Raw genomic sequence first — 17,033 nt, forward strand, 5'->3', positions numbered from 1 at the left:
AGAAATCTCATCTGACCTAGTTTCCTATTCTGTTTGTTACCTCCTGGCTGTCTCATCTGAGGTTCCACCTGCTGTTTCTCCATCTGCCAGTCTTTTTTATATCAGAGGAACCTTCTGAGTTACACGTTAAATGTCAGGCAGGCTGGAGAAAAGTTGTTTATGTCTGCATTTAAACAGATGATATTTCCATTAAAAGTGCTCCATGGAGACACTAAAGGCTAAGAAGTCATTTGCATTTGATTATTGCAATTCACATGCAGGCTTGTGAAAACTCATGCCATTATTTCAGAACTTCATACATCCAAGCAGGATGACCATACTCTGTCAAGTTCATTGTTAGTGTCTTTTCTAGTAATATTGATAGCTAGGGGCCAAAAAGTTACCAGATATAGTTAAAGTCACTAGAAACCAAAACCACTAACAGGGAACCACCTGTTTTCTCCCACTTACCTCCTAAGCTATTTCAGAGCAGAACATAAAGAGTTAGTTTGGATTAATGTGTGAATAATCATCAGTTACCTTAAAGAGTAATTAAGGCTGCAATACTTCAGGGCAACCACCCCATTCAAACCCAGCACTTGAGGTATATTTTGCCAGCATATAAAACCACAGCTATGCAGAGAGCACCTGGTAAAGTTCTAAGCTGTGGGATTATCAAGATATATACCTTTGCTTTTCTGTTACTTTTGCTATTCATAGACTGGTGTTTGTGAGCGTCTCCAGGATGAGGTGAGAGATGAGAATCTGACTCCATGTTCTCAGAAGGTGGATTTATTATATTATGATATGTTAAAAGAACGCTATACTAAAACTATACTAAAACTATATAGAAAAGATACGTCAGAAGGCTTAACAAGAATGAATAATAAAAACCCATGACTGCTCAGAGCCTCGACACAGCTGGACCATTATTGATCATTAAATTGTAACAACTCACATGCTGGACAAACAACCTCCATATTGCATTCCAAAGCAGCAAAACAGGGAGATGCTGAAGCTTCTCAGCTTCCCAGGAAAAGGAATCCTGGTGAAGGGATTTTTCTGAAAATATCATGGTGACAATAGATACTTTGCAAAGAACTTGCTTTACCTTCAGCAAGTTAAGGATCAGGAAGCATCACCTCCATCACATATGTCCGTGACAAAACAAGATACTGCATAGCCAGTGGCTCAGGAAACTCTAGAATCAAGGGTTTCAGCAGTTATTTCAGTGAACTGTAGGTCAACTGTTAGGTGCAATTAGGTAGGCCTATTTTGTATATTAAGATTTTATGAATATGTGTAGGCAGACATTCTGTACCTGTCTTTTATTGTGCTCCTGGAATCAGTTCAGCCTTTCCATGGACAGCTGTGGATCTTCCAGTCTCCCAGTTCTTGGAGGCAGTGGTCTTGAATTGGAGTTTTCTGCAGCTGTTGGACCCACTGTCCATGTCTGACCCTTCCACCTGAGCATCCCTGGGCCTAGACTGTTCATGCTATGAAAACCAGGATGAATAAAATCTGTGCTTCCTGTAGAGACACAGGCACGTTACTTTTCTTTTGAGTCAATGACATTGCAATTTACCTTAATTTGCCTTCAACTGTCTTGAGGGAATGAAGGGAAGCCTTTAGTAGGGAGAGGAAACACTTGAAATTCATTATATAAATATAATGTAACACAAGTATTAACACTACGATTTACAGTAATAAAAACATTATTACATTGTGTTTAATTATGAACCATTACAAGACCAATTAAAGTTGTCAAAATAGAACAAAAAAGCAACATGTGTTTTTCCCCTGGAGGAGTAGGATATGGTGAGGCTCATTATTAACTCTTAATTAGACAATAGAAGATTGCTTTTGCTTTGAGTTAAAATCAAGCTCTTAGAAAAAAAGAGCTCCGAGTTATATTCCTCTCTGGCAGACATCGTCTAAAAAAAATTTTAGCACACCAGCAGAAGAATTTTTTAATACACAGAGATGCTGAATTCAACAGCATCTATTTAGTTCAGCTTTAGCACCCAACACAGTTCTGACATTTGCAACCTGCATGCCAATATCCATCTCACTGCAAAAATATAAGACACAATGACACTTGGTTCACCTGGAAAGGATGGTCAGGCAGCCCTTAAAGGAATCTAATTAAAATGCAGCTTGTTACCAGGGCAGTGCATCACACTGTGCTGCCATAGTAACCAGGGTCCCATGGACTTTTGGGGCCATGTGAGGGCATGTCTGCAAGAGGCACACAAGAACCAAACTGATCACCTTTGCTACATTTTAAATGGCCTTAAAACTCTGAATGATCTGCTGATATTGCCAATTAAAGAAGTTAATTAACTCTTACATGTTCAGACAAGGAACCAGTCTCAGAAACAAACTCATTACTGTTCTTTATGATATAACACTCCCCACAGCTTATTTAAGAAGTGCATTACTTACTTGCAGCATGTGAGCAACCAGTTTAAATTGATTCCCTTGTAAAGAAGCAATAGAGAAATCAAGACCTGGGCTATGAAAGTGAAGATGAACAACAGAAATACATATTCTATTTAGACTGCTATTTCCAGTGCTATTTTCTAAAGTTCCAGGCACAAGACTCAGCTCAGTTGTTGCTTTTGGTAGATGATTCCCTACTGCCATACTGGGAGGGAAATCACACTATAGCACCGAGCTTTTCTTTCCAAGTCCTCCTAGAACAGAAAGATCCTTAAACAACATTAAGACATATATAAAAGCAGTATCTTGCCTTGTACCCCATCCTGATATACTTTTCCAGGAATGCAATAGATCAGTAACAGAGGCATTCATTTTTCTCAGTAAACATGTCCAGGTCAATAAAATCTTTTGGCACATCACCTGTGAAAGAGATTCAAACTGCTGATGGTTTGCTACAGATTACCATGAAAGATTTCTGCAAAAAAGCACGGGACTTTAGATTCTGTTAAGCAATTAAAGTATTGATGAAAACACCTGAAAGTTGTCTGAAATGATCAAGGGATTTTTCATTACTTTGAAAGGAAAAAACAAAAAACAAAACAAAACAAACCAAAACAAAAAACCACAAACAAAAACAAAACAAAAAAAAAACCAAAAAAAAACCAAAACCAAAAAAAAACCAACCAAACAAAAAAAGCTTGATAGCAATTCTTTTGAAATAAGTCAAAGTCCTGAGAAATACTGGGCTGGAACTGGGGGATGACATGGGAAACTGAAGCACTGGTATTCCAAGCACCATGAAACCAGCATGTTCATGTGACTTTGGGCTCACAGTGCTACATCATCAGCTCCCACTGTCCACAGATGGAAGGGGCACACAGTTGCAAAGATCTATTTCATGTTGGGCATGATAGTACCAGAAAGGTGTCAGAAAGCCAGAAAGGCGCTCAGTTCACAAACAAGTTGGAGAGTTCATCCTCCTTGGGCCTGTGTCTCTTTTTGAGCATACCAGTAACACGCATTACGTGGTTGTGCCTAAGTTTCCCCGCTTTCAAAACCAGACAATGATATTTACCTGTTACCCAGAACACTGAAAAGGGTAGCTGCAAGTCAAGCTCAAAATGCTACTCAAGACTAGGGAACCCTAAACACAAAACCACTTCAGGTTAGAGCTAACACTTGATCCAAAACAACAAATAATAAAACAGGATAGAAGTAAAACCATCTCACATTTACATCTTTATACTGTATGGAAAAATATCCAGGCAGCATGTCTCAAAATAGACAATAGACTGTACTCCAGCAAAATGAGACTTTATAGAAGACAAATTCACTGCAACTAAGCCATCAGTGTATATCCCAGCACTTTAACAACCTTGGAACAGTAATTCCTCCAAGGGCCTCATGATTTCCTGATAAACTGCTGCAGCCCGTTATTAATGGCTTCATTCACTTTCAGGTTGCCCTTACAACAGCAAGTTTATTACCCTACAAACAAATCTCTCTGTCAGTAAAGCCGCACCCAGCTGCAGTAGCAGCCCTGATTTTCTCATTCTTCATGTTTTTTGTACAGACTGGGCTTACATTTTCTGATTTTGCTCCTCTACTTCTTTCAAAAGAAGCAACACGGCTTGAATACTTCAAGAGGGGCTTTTGGAAGGGAAAGGTGGTGTTAGAAATCATCACTAATTTAGAAATTAATTTTTAATGGGTTACATTTTATTTGCTTCAGTTGAACACCATTATTTACAGACACAAGTTAATAAAACACATCACAAAACAATAAAATTTTAACAGCTAATATTTATAGGTGCATAGTTCATGCTCAATTACTTTTTTTATATGTATAATACATACACATATATAAAGCTCTCACAATAAGTCATCTCTGCACAGAAAGAATAGTCATAGGAAACAAATAAAAACTGTATCATAAACAATATCAAATTACTGACAGCCTATCAACAAAACATGTACAGAATTAGAAATAAGCAGTAGACACTTAGGTGTTTTTATTTTATATTTTCTTTTTTAACTTTTAAACTTGAAGCCACAATATCCACAGCACAACAATGACCCTGCCAACCACCTTTCATTTCAGCAGGAGGGAAATGCTGAAACAAGGTGGATGCAGTCACAGATACTCCAATCATTGCTGATGGAAGACTTCAAAATACACCTTAAAAACTGTAAAAAAATGTAACGACTGGGCACATTGGAACTCAGCACTTGTACAGGATGGGACGTCTTTAGTAGTTAGTAGATTTCAGGTGAAAGAAAGGAAGGAAAGGTCTCTCATGCTTCAGGCTCATAGTCTTGATACTCTTCCTATTGAGGGAGAGCAGAAATCAACACTATTGGTATTTTAGTAAAGACATCCTATTTCCTCTATTTATTCTACACCTGGTGGATTCAATGCCCAAATATTATGGATTCTCATGTGACCAGGATATGAAATATATTTGGATTTTGTCATGTTTCCCAGATTATGTACCTTACAAGTCATGGTACTTAGAAGAGAATTAGACTTTTACAGCGATAAACACACTATTCAGCTGATGCTGGCAGGAACTCCTGAGGCCACCCATGACAATTCACTTGGAGAGGAAGGAATACTGCTTCTGGGCTGAACAGCACACCAGGTGCTGCAGATCCTCATATGAGTCAGTAAATCATTTAAAGGAGTGTTTAACTACGGCCACATGAGCAGCATCCATAATTTCAGTGATATTCAAGATGTTACCCTCAAGCCTTTAAGTCTTTTATTGGATCATGGTCTAAATTTTTTATACCTCTCATTTTCAGTCTTATTATCTGTGCTACCATAAAACTGCTAGTCCAACTAACAGTGCATCATGCCAGACATTGCAGAGAGCTTGTTCATAAAAACCAACAAAATAATTTACTCCCATAACTGCATTAACTTAAGGAAAGTGAATTGCATTAACTTCACAAAGCATGGTGCATGACCAAGCCATTCAAACAATCTATGAAGATGCAGTTTGTCTTGCATTCCCTATTAAATATACCAAAAAAGGATTGCTCAAAACCCATGCACAAGTGCTTTGAAACACAAAATACATTCCCATTTAACTTCCTAACTATCAAAAAAGCAAAATTTTCTGATTGCCAGCACTATACCTCTGGCAGATCTTGGCCAAAGAGACCATGCTTCTGCTGTGCCCTTGCAGCTCCCAGCACCAGCCTGGGCCAGGCTTACATGACTCGAGCATGCACCCTCCTCCTGTGACCTTCTCTTACATACATTCACAGCAAACACCACAACAGATTTACCTCTGGAGGCATTTCGTAAGCCTCGTTCTCAGGATCCACAGGAGCACCTGTATTATTCACCATTCCCTCCTGCAGGAAACCTTCTTCATTCTACATTCAAAATAGGGAAAGAAAAGTGACAGTGACTGCTTGCCTCATCATTCCCACAAAAGTGAGTTTCCTCCCCATCAGTGGCTGACTTCTTGCTTCTTGGCCTATCCTTTGGTTGTGGGATGTTAGCAGGGGTCATGGAGAGTGAGGGGACATTAGTTGCAGAGAGATCTTCTCCATGTGTCACATGGGAATGGCAACTTTTGAATAGCTGAGACCTCATTTTTCCCTTGCCATGGACAGGCCAAGAAGTCAAGGTGAATAAAAGAACAGTACCACCACCAGCTTGCTGAACATCTTTGGAAAATATTTCAATCCCACAGAAATGCTTTGGTCGAGTCATGAAGCAAACCAAAACAAGATATTTTTGTGTCTTAAGAAACTGATCTGGGAAGCAAAGTTCTGCACAAATGGGTTTAGTATCACATTAAGTTAACACAGGAATTCATGTTTAACTGCTTTGAGGAACACAGTGACAGGTAATTTTTACTTATTTTTTAAATGTTATAGACACATCCACCCTGTGTCTATAACACCATTAATTCTAAGTTTTAGTATTTTCATATTGCAAAAAGGGAAAAACATGCTGCTTTTTTTCTTCTGTTTTAGAACCTAACTCTATTGGAAAAGGCTTTTTTTCCTTTAATGGGTCATACCTTTACATGCTATCAACCAGGATACTACTCTATGCACTACTGGTACATGGTATTACATGGTATTATATGTCACCCAACTTCCTGTATTTTTTTCTTTATTACAGGACAACTTCTATTTTATAAAGCAATTTTAGTAAGAGATTCTGGGAATTAACAAGATGGCAACGGTGTGAGGAATAATGTGTTGAATGAAATTATTAAAGGCAGATTATTATTCTCCTAGACCTACAGATACTCTGTACCATATGAAACAAACAAAAAAGAAAAAACCCACAACACTTCAACTGGGCCAATCCTCTTTGTAGTTGTTACTCCAGAAGTTCACAGAGAAGAAGCATGAGCTCTGCCAGAGCAGAGGCTGCTGGTGTTCATCCTGAACTGTAAGAAAACTGACACGAAAATAGGCAGAGTGTCCCAATGGATCTATTGTGACCATGCTGACTTATAACAGGTGTCGATCTAGACAGAAATGCACTAAAACCAATTACATCCACTCAGGAAGGAATTAATTTTAAAAATCCCACCTGCAGGCTGGTAGAGTAGACAGAAATACAAAATTAAGTAAATCATAAACCAGACTGAGATAATTCTTCCAAATCTACAAGTAAAATAGTAGCACTAAATTAAATTTAGGATACAGAGGACAACAGAAGCTAAACCTGAAATTCACCTCTGAAAGCTTAATACAAAATAGAATATAAATTGCAAAAGAGATGGCACTAAAACCTCTTTACCTTCCCGCAGTATTTATTGTGCTCCTCCATTTGCCACATATTGGCACTCCCTCTGTGGTTTAACCAGGTGACCTTAATCATAACACTCTGTTCCTCACTTTCTGCACCACCCCAAGCACAAACTGTGACTTCATCTGCCAGACAACTGCTCTTCCTTGGATCTGTCACCTTTCTGATACATATGTAGGTATACATATTTTTCATCCTCATCATCCAAGTTGATGTGCAGAATTTATACCCATAATACAGATTCTTGTCTCCAGCTCTTATTTCAGACTTTAAAAGGTCCAGTATGAAGCGATGTCTGGTCCTATTACTTCTCTATTCTTTTTCCTTTGGAGGTAAGCAGCACAGTCTGTATGGAGTCTGTTCTGCCAAGTTCCCTCCATGCCTCTACCTGCTCTGAGTCAACACCCTGAGCTGCTCTATGGCACAGACAACGCGGAAAAATTCCAAAAAGCCAAAGGACATCAATGAATAAGGTTGCAAGTAACTTTATTTAAGTATCTAATAGGCACCTGTGTCTTCCAGAATTGCCAAAAATTTCGGGTGTTCAACATAAAAGGTAATTTTTCAGGCTTGAAACTATTAGAAAAACTAGGCTAAATTACATTTCTGCCTCATCTTATTAAAACCCTTGAGCTCCCCAGATTATTTGATTTCAGTATTTACTTACCTTACCTTCTAAACACATTTTTAATAGCATTTGTGCCTGTTTGCTTGAATGAAAAGTAGCATCAAACCCTACTAGCTTTGACTGAAATAGCCAATTAAAGTATGTGAGGCAAATTTTACAGCTGTTACTGTGCCCTTGACCTAACAGACCAGCTCTAAAGACTCAAAGCTCCTGTTGCATGCTCTCCTGCTTAATCCAAAATATAACTTAATTTCTGCTCCCCCCCAACCCAGTCATTAAGGAACAGCTTCAGCTAAAAATCAGCTCATCAAGTAAAACTGTTAAAACTGTGCCCAAAATCAGGCTTGAGGGTGCACAAGAAAACATGCACACGGCTTAATGTTATCTGTAGCAGGAAAACAGATGGCAAGTGAAACTGCCAGGACCATTATTAATGATGAGGAAAAGCACTTCCCAGCTGAATTTCAAATAAGAGCTTCAAAGTTTGTATGCCGTTTTTTTGTTAGGAACCTCTGCAATGGATCTGGACTGTCCATCAGGATTACTGAGACACAAGGCCTAAAAGACTGAATTTATCATTTTTCCAAGTCCCTTCAGCAAGTTCAGGACACAGACTTCTCTAGAGCTTCAAATAAAACAATCAGCAGCACTAGAAAAACACAACATCAACCGCATTTTTCAAAGGAAGTAAATCATAAGCCATAACAAACCCCCAGGGGAACTCCTTGCCTGGGAAAAGTTTATTGCCTTTGCCCAGCCGCAAACAGCCCCACAAACACCACCTCTCACGTTGATGTCACTGCAGTTCAGACGAGGATGACATTACTCAAGGTCATGTGTTGCATGAAAATGCACAGCAAGGGTGACCACCTAATTTTAAATGGTGGCATGCTCTGCTTCTGATGTACAGTCCCTCCCAAATAAGGGTATCGCAAAAGTAAACCACCACCTCCAGTAACACAGAGCCACCTAAGGTACACCTTAAATCATAATTTACCTCCTTTAAAACAAAGGAATGTAACTTTACATTGTCATGATGAGTAATTCCATATCCTAATTCAGTTACGGAAGAAGAAAACCACCCAAAAGACCAATTCTTGTCTTAGTATGAAAGACACATTTTTCTCTAGAAGCAGCAACCTCTCTCAACCACACTGAAGGGCATTTCCAGAGGGAACGATATTTTTATATTAGATCATCTGAAAAGCTCAACTAAAGCTTCTCAGAGATAAAGTCAGTTTTTAACTGGGGAGCATGAACTCTTGCTGGAAAAACATTTTTAAAAGGGGAAATTACAACTCACCCAGTCAACAAGGTGTTAGAAGAATGGTAAGGTGAGGCCTTCTGCTTGTCCCCTTAAGGAGAAATGAACACCCACCTAAATATCAGTTTGAAGCACAGTCACTCTGGCTAAGTCTTGTATTTTGACTCCAGAGAGTCTCATGCCCCAGATCCCACGTTACAGGAAAAAAGCTTTTGCATATCCCAAGCAAAGCAGACTACACTGCCATTCTCAGGCATTAACAGGAGTGTCACCCTCTGCTAGCAGCACTGCTGCCTGCCTTGCTAAAGGCATGTGCCTTTGAGACCTGCACAAAGCCGGGTGGCCTGGCAAGCCCACACAAACTTTTCCCAGGAATTCGTGTCTATGTTACACAGTGCATACCCTCTCTTCTGTGAGGTTCTCTCATTTCATCAAGCAACTTGTGTCCTTTTATAAACAAAGAGGAGGTGGCGTCCCATCATGGTGAAGTGGCACTTTTGCATGACCCTGGGTGCAAGCTCTGACTCCAAGAACAGGTATGAATATCAGTGGCATCCAAGAGCATGAAGCAGAACTGCTGCGAGGGCTCCAAAACATCGATTCCTCCTCTTTTACTATGGGAATGAATCCTGCTAAGCTCTGTGCACAACAGTGTGAAATGACCCACTTTTGCAATAAAATAGTAATCAAACTAATTAAAAATTCCTCCTGAAGACCTGGGCCTGTTAAAATACAGAATATTTGACAAAATTTCAGAACTACTCCTTTTACAATGCAAATGTCGCCAAACAGGCTTTTCTTATTTCAGTGGTTTTGGTGAGAATTGCACCCCATTCTCCCCCTTCCCTACCTCCTAACACTCTTGGTAGAAGAAAAGAGACTGTTTAAGACTCCCTACCCATGAAAAATGGACAGGGTGGTCAACTCCTGGTAGTGTTCCTATGTCAGCACGACACAGTGAAAGGGTCACCTTCAGGAGTGTGTATTCTGTGCTCTTGGTGATGTGTTGGTGTTGTAATGCCAAGTTATTGCCATCAGAAAAAAGGCAATTTATCCCAAGTCAGAAACAAGAGCAACTTCAATAGGAAGAGTTATAATTGTAATTTAGTGGCTGATATAAACACTATGCTTTGCCATCTCCCTGGTTAGGAATAGGTTTTATCTCTCCATTATGAACACTGATGAAATCTTACAGTCATGCAAAATGATTACTGGAGACGAATTCCTTCTGGAGTGATTCCACACCCTGAAATAAATAAACCAGGCTACCAAACTGTCTGCTCTTAGAACATCTATACTGGCAAGAGGCAATCACCCCGAATTCTGGAACCCCAGAGGCCAGAAGAGACCTCCAGAAACTGCCCACCAGGAGCAGCTTGCTCAGGACCACTCCTGATCAGGTTTTAACCATTCCCATAGACAGACTCCACAACCTCACTGGACAACCTCTTCCACTGTTCAGCTAAATACACAGTGAAAAACCTTTTTTCTACATTTAAGTGGAGTTTCCTGCTCTTCATTTAGTGCCCACTGCTTCCTGCCATTTCACCATTGAAGAATGTGGTTCAGTCTCCTTTACCTCCACCCCTGCCAAGTGTTTATACTTATTGATAAACTCCCTCCCCCCATACTCACATTTGTGTTGTTTTTCATTTGCCAATTTTCTGAATTTCCCATTCAAATATGATGGGAGGACCTTTTCTCTAGCTGAAAGCCCTACTGATGACAATAAATACAATGAGGCTTGCCTCAAACTACTAAAAGATTAATGTAACCTGAGAAGTCATAGCTAATTCCAGCAAAAGAGATTATTAAAACTCAATGAGCACCGGTCACTACATCACTTGCCAGTCTGATATTGAGTGTTTTATAATGTAAAACTGTGAACCAATTAAATTGTATTAAATTAAATCTGTGTAAATTAATCAAATTAAAACTGCGAATCAAAAAACCTATGAACCAAGACAAAAGGCCTTATTGAAAAAGCAATGAACTAGAATAGGGGGAAAAGCTGGTTTACAAGATAATTCTCTGGAAAGTCCTTTGAGACCCCAACAAAACGTTCCATGCAAAGCAATTTTAACATAGCCCAATTTGTTAAACACACTCCAGTTGGTACCTGTGGGAGCTCAAAATAAGAAAATACACATCTAAAAGCATCATTACCTTGAAAAATTATCACATACCAGTAGAGTAATTCCTGCCTGCCAGCCGTGGGCACGTTCATCTTTGTGGGCCCAGATGTTAATTGAAGCCCAGTATTAGTGAATTATTGAATTTGTTGTTGCTACAGTCTGGATAATTGCACTAGTAATCTGTCTTTATTTATTTAGGGATAAAATTGTTTATCCCTAAAGCTACTGGTCTCATGCCTGTTACCAGGCAAGGCTGTAACCTGTAACTTGGCAAGGCTGCCTAAAGCCCTTACAACTGGTAACTCCATGTCCCTACAGCCTGACTAAGCCCATTTCATTTTTGTATTATCCACCTTGTGAGAGCTTTTGTCAGGAGCTGTCAGTCATTACATGGCAGAGCTTAAAGTAAAATTTTAGGATTCCTTTCTTATACCTCCAGTGCAGCTATTATTGTTCCTGTGAAAATTTGCCTCCCGCTACAAGCTGAATAACAATTTGCTGTGCTTAGGAGCTTAAAATTTCCTTTTGAAAAGAAAATAATTTGCATTCCTTTTTCTCTGAAATATAGTCCACCTGGATACTGTAATGAAGTGAAAAAATAACTGTCTTCCCCATTTGGTAACTCATTTTTTACAGATCTTTTGACCACAAACCCAATTTACCTGGATGGGAGAAAGACCCTTGAACAAAGAATACAACAAGAGGCAAAACAAAGTTATGCTAAAATGGCCTGAATTAATTTACTTTCCTAATCCTAAGACACTATACTCATGGAACTGACTGAGTTATACAGTTGCCAGGTCAGGTTAGGATGCTTCAAAGCTCCAGCTCGCTCACTGCAATAGTCAGTGCCTCCAAGACAGCTGTAAATGACAAAGTTTCATCATCAGTCCAGTTGTTTCACTCCAGAGGTACAGAGATATATCTGTGCACTATCTAGAAATAAAGCAAACTGTTTTAATTATCCCTAAGCTGAACACGTAAGTGAAGGAAATGATGAGAAAACACTATGTGTGAAAGAAATTAGCTGTTGTAGTGCACAACTCATTTAGAATACCAATAAAATGAGATTGTCTCCCTCCTTCTCCTCAAATGGAGAGTTGAAATGAAGAAGAGACATTTAATTAAACAAATAAATACCAGCATTAGCATAGATCCAATGAAGGCTAAAATTGTGTCTGCAAGTTCTACAGGCTGCATTCTGATTTGTATTTTTATGCCTTTCAGTTGGCAATGACAAAAGTGAAAAGGAAAATAACTGAGGCTTACAGAAAAAGGAATAAAGTGTCTGTGGAAACCTGTAACCACAAGTCTACCTTGGTGTCTACAAATAGCTGTAAATAATTTCTGTTTACAATCTGCTAACTGTTGCAAATGCCTTGAAAAATAAATTTCAGTACAACATAGATTGTGTATTTTTTTCCTTTCCTCCCTTTAAAATTCCCCAGTATTACTTGTACAGATGAGATGCCTTCAGAGAGCAACAGGAACATTTCTGTGAGAAATCAAATTTGCTGAAACCCAGATTCATGTTTGCATTATCCAGGCTGGCTAGTGGAACTATATACTGGAACTATATTTCCAGGCTGGAATGATAAAGTTCCTAATTAGAGCTTCTGGAATGTTGCTATTTGCTGACAAATGAGGATTACATGGAGAATCTGCTCATTACATAGGCCAGACCAGAAGTTCATATGAGTTCTACAGCAACAGACATGCATCAGTTCCAGGTGACAAAGTTAGAGGATGCCTAAGGGCTGAGTCCATGTGACATCAGCAACACAAGTGAATGCAGCCAGGACACACAGCCCTTTCAGCTCCATCCTCTTCTGCTTCCCAAATCCATGGTGACATAGAAAACTTCATGGGTAGGGAAAGAAAAAGCTAGAGCACATAATTTGGAAAGACTGAAGTTATTTCTAATTGCAATATAGTGGGAGTGATGCTAACTAGAAATCACGTCAGAGATGTGGCCCAGATCTGCCTCTCCTCCCATTCTCCTGAACAAGGTAATAACAATAATTTAGAATAATAGATCTGCTCAAACCATATCTGTCACTATACACAACAAATATCCACTATCAACTTAGTTGTTTACATTCTCAAAACTGAAATTTCAGAATGCAGTTGCACAGAAATCTTCAGTCAAATAATACCACTAATTCCAGTAAGGATTTGGAAGAAGGGCCTAGGACTGCACTGAACTGTTTGCTCAGTCTTATGCAATAAGAAGGAACAATAAACAGCCTGAGTTTATTTTTACTATATAACTCAAAGACACCTTGACAAAACTGAGTAAGTGACTGAAATAAATAACATGTACCTCAATAGGAAAACATGCTAGTAAGTGTCACTTAGGCACTGACCAAATCAAAGATGATGGGCAAACAGTGCACAAAAAAAGACTTACAAAGTCAAAGAGTGACATAAGCCAAAAATATCACCTTAGTGCAAAAAAAGAAAAAAAGGAAGCCATTCTCTCATGTATTAAAAAGGCCTACCCAACCCTAGGGGGCACTCTCCTGAAGGAGAAGAATTCAGAATTCAGTTTACACAATGCATTTTGCTGGAGATGTTGGGAGATGCCAAAGGAGAACTGCAGGAATGAACGCATCCTAGAACAGAGAGGAAATTTAAGGAATTTGTCAGACACTATGTCAGTTAGGAGCTCCATGGGATTAGCTAAACCCATCTGTCCCTCTCTGTAATGGAGGGTTCTCCATTCTGCATGAATCCATTACCAAGAATGACGTCCAAGGACAATACCTAAACATTATCTTCATTAAATAAAACTAGAACATAACACACGACCTTGACAGATCACATTAACTAGAAAAATGGCACACATCAGCTGGGAAGTCAGCATAGAAATGAGCAGTATTGGTCAGACTTGGCTCTACTAGGTCAGTAAAGATAATTTTAAATAGTTTGGTCTCAGCCAGAACTGCAATGTTATTTTATCATACTTTATTTTAAACAGTTGGAATGCCACAATCACATTTCAATGTTAAGTACATTTTTAGTATAGATGAACTCCCGAAGTTATTGTAGAGATTCCAAGAGTATATATTCTCTAAGAAAAAATTAAAGGAGAAAAATTAATTTCCTCTTTAAGAATTCTCCAGTTACACAAACAGTTGATTCAACGCTGTATCACGTAAAACAGCAGCCTCTAAACACAGCTAATTCTCCTACTCTTAGATAAAGTCCTCTACCCAGAACTGCAGGCCCAGCCACTCTTTGGCATTAAGAACAGCATGAGTTCCCACTCACATGGCCCCAGAGAGAGCACACATTCCAGCTCTGCACCCTGTCTCCTGTGGCTGTAGTCACAAAGCTCACTTACACTCACTCCCAAGGAAGTTCTTAAAGAAAGGGGAAGATTCTCTCATCAGGGAGTGGGAAGAGGGCAGGTTTTGCTCCCTTTCTCTTTTTCCTAGACTATGAGCAGACAAGCTACTGCAATCAGCACTGACTCATATGCTTGTCCTCTCCAGCACACTGAGCTGTGGGCTCACAGGTGGTCCACAGGCAGGATGTCACCTTCAAAGGCTGGAACTGATTGACAGGACATGTTATGAATGAAGTGATCACTTCAGTTATTATCAGTGAGCATCTCTCTAAAGCATTCCTTCAATTCCAACCTATTACAGCACTTTACCCAGCTGGAGAACTTTAAAATATATTTCTTCTACAGAGTAAACCCACGCTTGCTTTGGAAAAAAACCCACGTGCAACAATTATTTGAACTACAAAGGTTTCAGGAGCATCTCTTGCCATTGTGATCTATTCAGCAGCAGATCAAACACTACAAAAGACTCGAGAGACAGCCTGCATTTTAAAATTTATACTCCTCAAGCGACACTCTTCATCTAGAAGCAAGTACACAACTATTCTGAGCTTTCACTTCAGTTGGGAAATGTTACATCACAGTTCAGTGGCACAAAACACAAACATCATGAACATCTCTTCAGCTTATTCTTCCCCCATAGAAGAAGAAATAACTCCTTTTAACTAAGTGGAAAGAATTTTCTAGTAAAGTCTACTTAGTATGGTGTAGTACACATATACAATACTTGAATATTTGTGCTGTCTTTCCCTCCTCCCTTGCACTGCTATTATCTTTGCTTTTCACTTCTGGCTTAGATGCAAGAAAGCAGGAGTCTGAAGTCTGCCATTCTCTACACTGCATGAGAGTGGACTTCAAAGCAAGTTTCCCATGCCAAATTCTGTTCTGTCTTTGTCAGTAGAAACCCAGTGTAGCTTTCCCCTTCACTAAGCCATTTCTATACTTACACCTGCATGTCTGAGAACAGCCTGGGTTTGTGACCTTCTTTTCAGACACCTGCTGGTCTCCCAAAAGGGATGGACACCTGAAAAACCTTCACTACTACTCCACATATAAGAAATCATAAAGACTGTAAGTTTGGATGGCCTTTGAGGAATGACCCAAATTGCACCTCTGTTTTAGGCAGGTTCAGCTTCCCCCAAATCGTTCCCCACAGATGTCTGGGAGAAACTTAAAAGCCTTAAAGTAACAAAGGTTTGATACTGGAAAAAACATTTCCCCAATTAATTTCAGTCTTCTCTGAACTAGCCCAGCTTTTTTTTTGTCCACACAACACAGGAAAAACCTGTGGAGCATGCACTACCCTGTACCTGTGGTGCTCATTTATGAGAACTGCAGACAAGTTAGGTCTTGCTAGAGCTGGGATGTGGTCGCTTGCTGTTTGGAACAGAGTCAAGTGGGGCAGAGATGCTGCTCACCCTGTTGCTGAGAAGGAAAAGGAGGGCAAGCTCCAGTGGAGCCAAAAGTCCAAAAACTACCTGAACCAGTGTGAACTGATGATGATCTCAGCCACAGATAAACTTCAAAGGGGAACTGTTGCTGCACTGTTGTTACCAGAAGGAGCCTTCTATTAATAAACTCTGTTAAACCATTTGATATTAAAATGCAGAGCTGCTTTTAAAGGATCAAAGCATTAAATGTTAGTTATTAGAATTGTTAAAATAACTTTCCCTCTGGTCCTTTCTTATTATTAATCACAGCAGCTCCCCAAACTTCACCAGCTAAGCAGGGGCTGCCCCTGGAATGCATTTAAGTTACAGTGAAATTATCACCATAAACTGCTAGAATTCACAGGAAGCAGTAAGTCCCACAGCCTCTAGGAGCAAAAGGGAAATATCACTTTTCACACTGACTCTTCTGATTTGAGAGAAAGAATTCTAATCATACTCCAGCCCTCATCCTGTTTATATTTAAGCATACTAGAGGAAAAAATTATGCATACACACAAAGAGGTATGCATAATTTTTGCTAGAGGTAGCACACGAAAACAGTAGTTGAGATAAAAGAATTTATTCTGTTCACAATATCCAGAAGAGCAGGTAGAACTACAGTTCTGCCAGGAAGTTTTGAGTGAAATGCTGCTTAGTAATTGCAGTCATTACACCCCATTACTTTGGGGACAAATAGGAAAAAAAAAAACCCAAACTTTGCTTCAATTTCATGGCCTAGCAATCAGATACATGTGATTTATGGAAGCTCAGATGAAGCTGAGGAAGAATAATTTCATGTATCAATGAGATTGATTACCAACAAAGCTTATGCTATGAGACAAGAATGCTCAGTTAAAACACAGGAGGAGTGAGAGAACACATGTACCAAATTAATTACATTTGGTACAGTTCTTTCTCCTACAAGCCACATTTGCAGTTCCTGAACAACAGTGCACTGCCTGAAGCAATACAACATTTCCTCCATCATAGTGAGAACCTAAATGCTGCTCTTATGTATTTTCA

At 39.3% G+C, this 17,033-nt stretch overlaps 1 protein-coding gene across 2 annotated transcripts in view; it reads right to left on the minus strand.

Annotated features, from left to right (window-relative positions):
- Window positions 1-4,118: 4,118 nt before the first annotated feature.
- The window catches only part of SNCA (synuclein alpha), a 62,406-nt gene continuing 49,491 nt past the window's right edge, over window positions 4,119-17,033 (minus strand). For both annotated transcript variants that reach the window (XM_064416931.1, XM_064416932.1), the window contains exons 5-6: window positions 5,716-5,805; window positions 4,119-4,749 (exon numbers count right to left, since the gene is read on the minus strand). In XM_064416931.1, coding sequence (XP_064273001.1) covers window positions 4,717-4,749; window positions 5,716-5,805 — 123 coding nt within the window. In that variant the 3' untranslated portion in view covers window positions 4,119-4,716. The remainder of the gene's footprint in view (window positions 4,750-5,715; window positions 5,806-17,033) is intronic.

This window comes from Passer domesticus, chromosome 4 (assembly GCF_036417665.1).
Source record: "Passer domesticus isolate bPasDom1 chromosome 4, bPasDom1.hap1, whole genome shotgun sequence".
In the NCBI taxonomy this organism is placed as follows: domain Eukaryota; kingdom Metazoa; phylum Chordata; class Aves; order Passeriformes; family Passeridae; genus Passer; species Passer domesticus.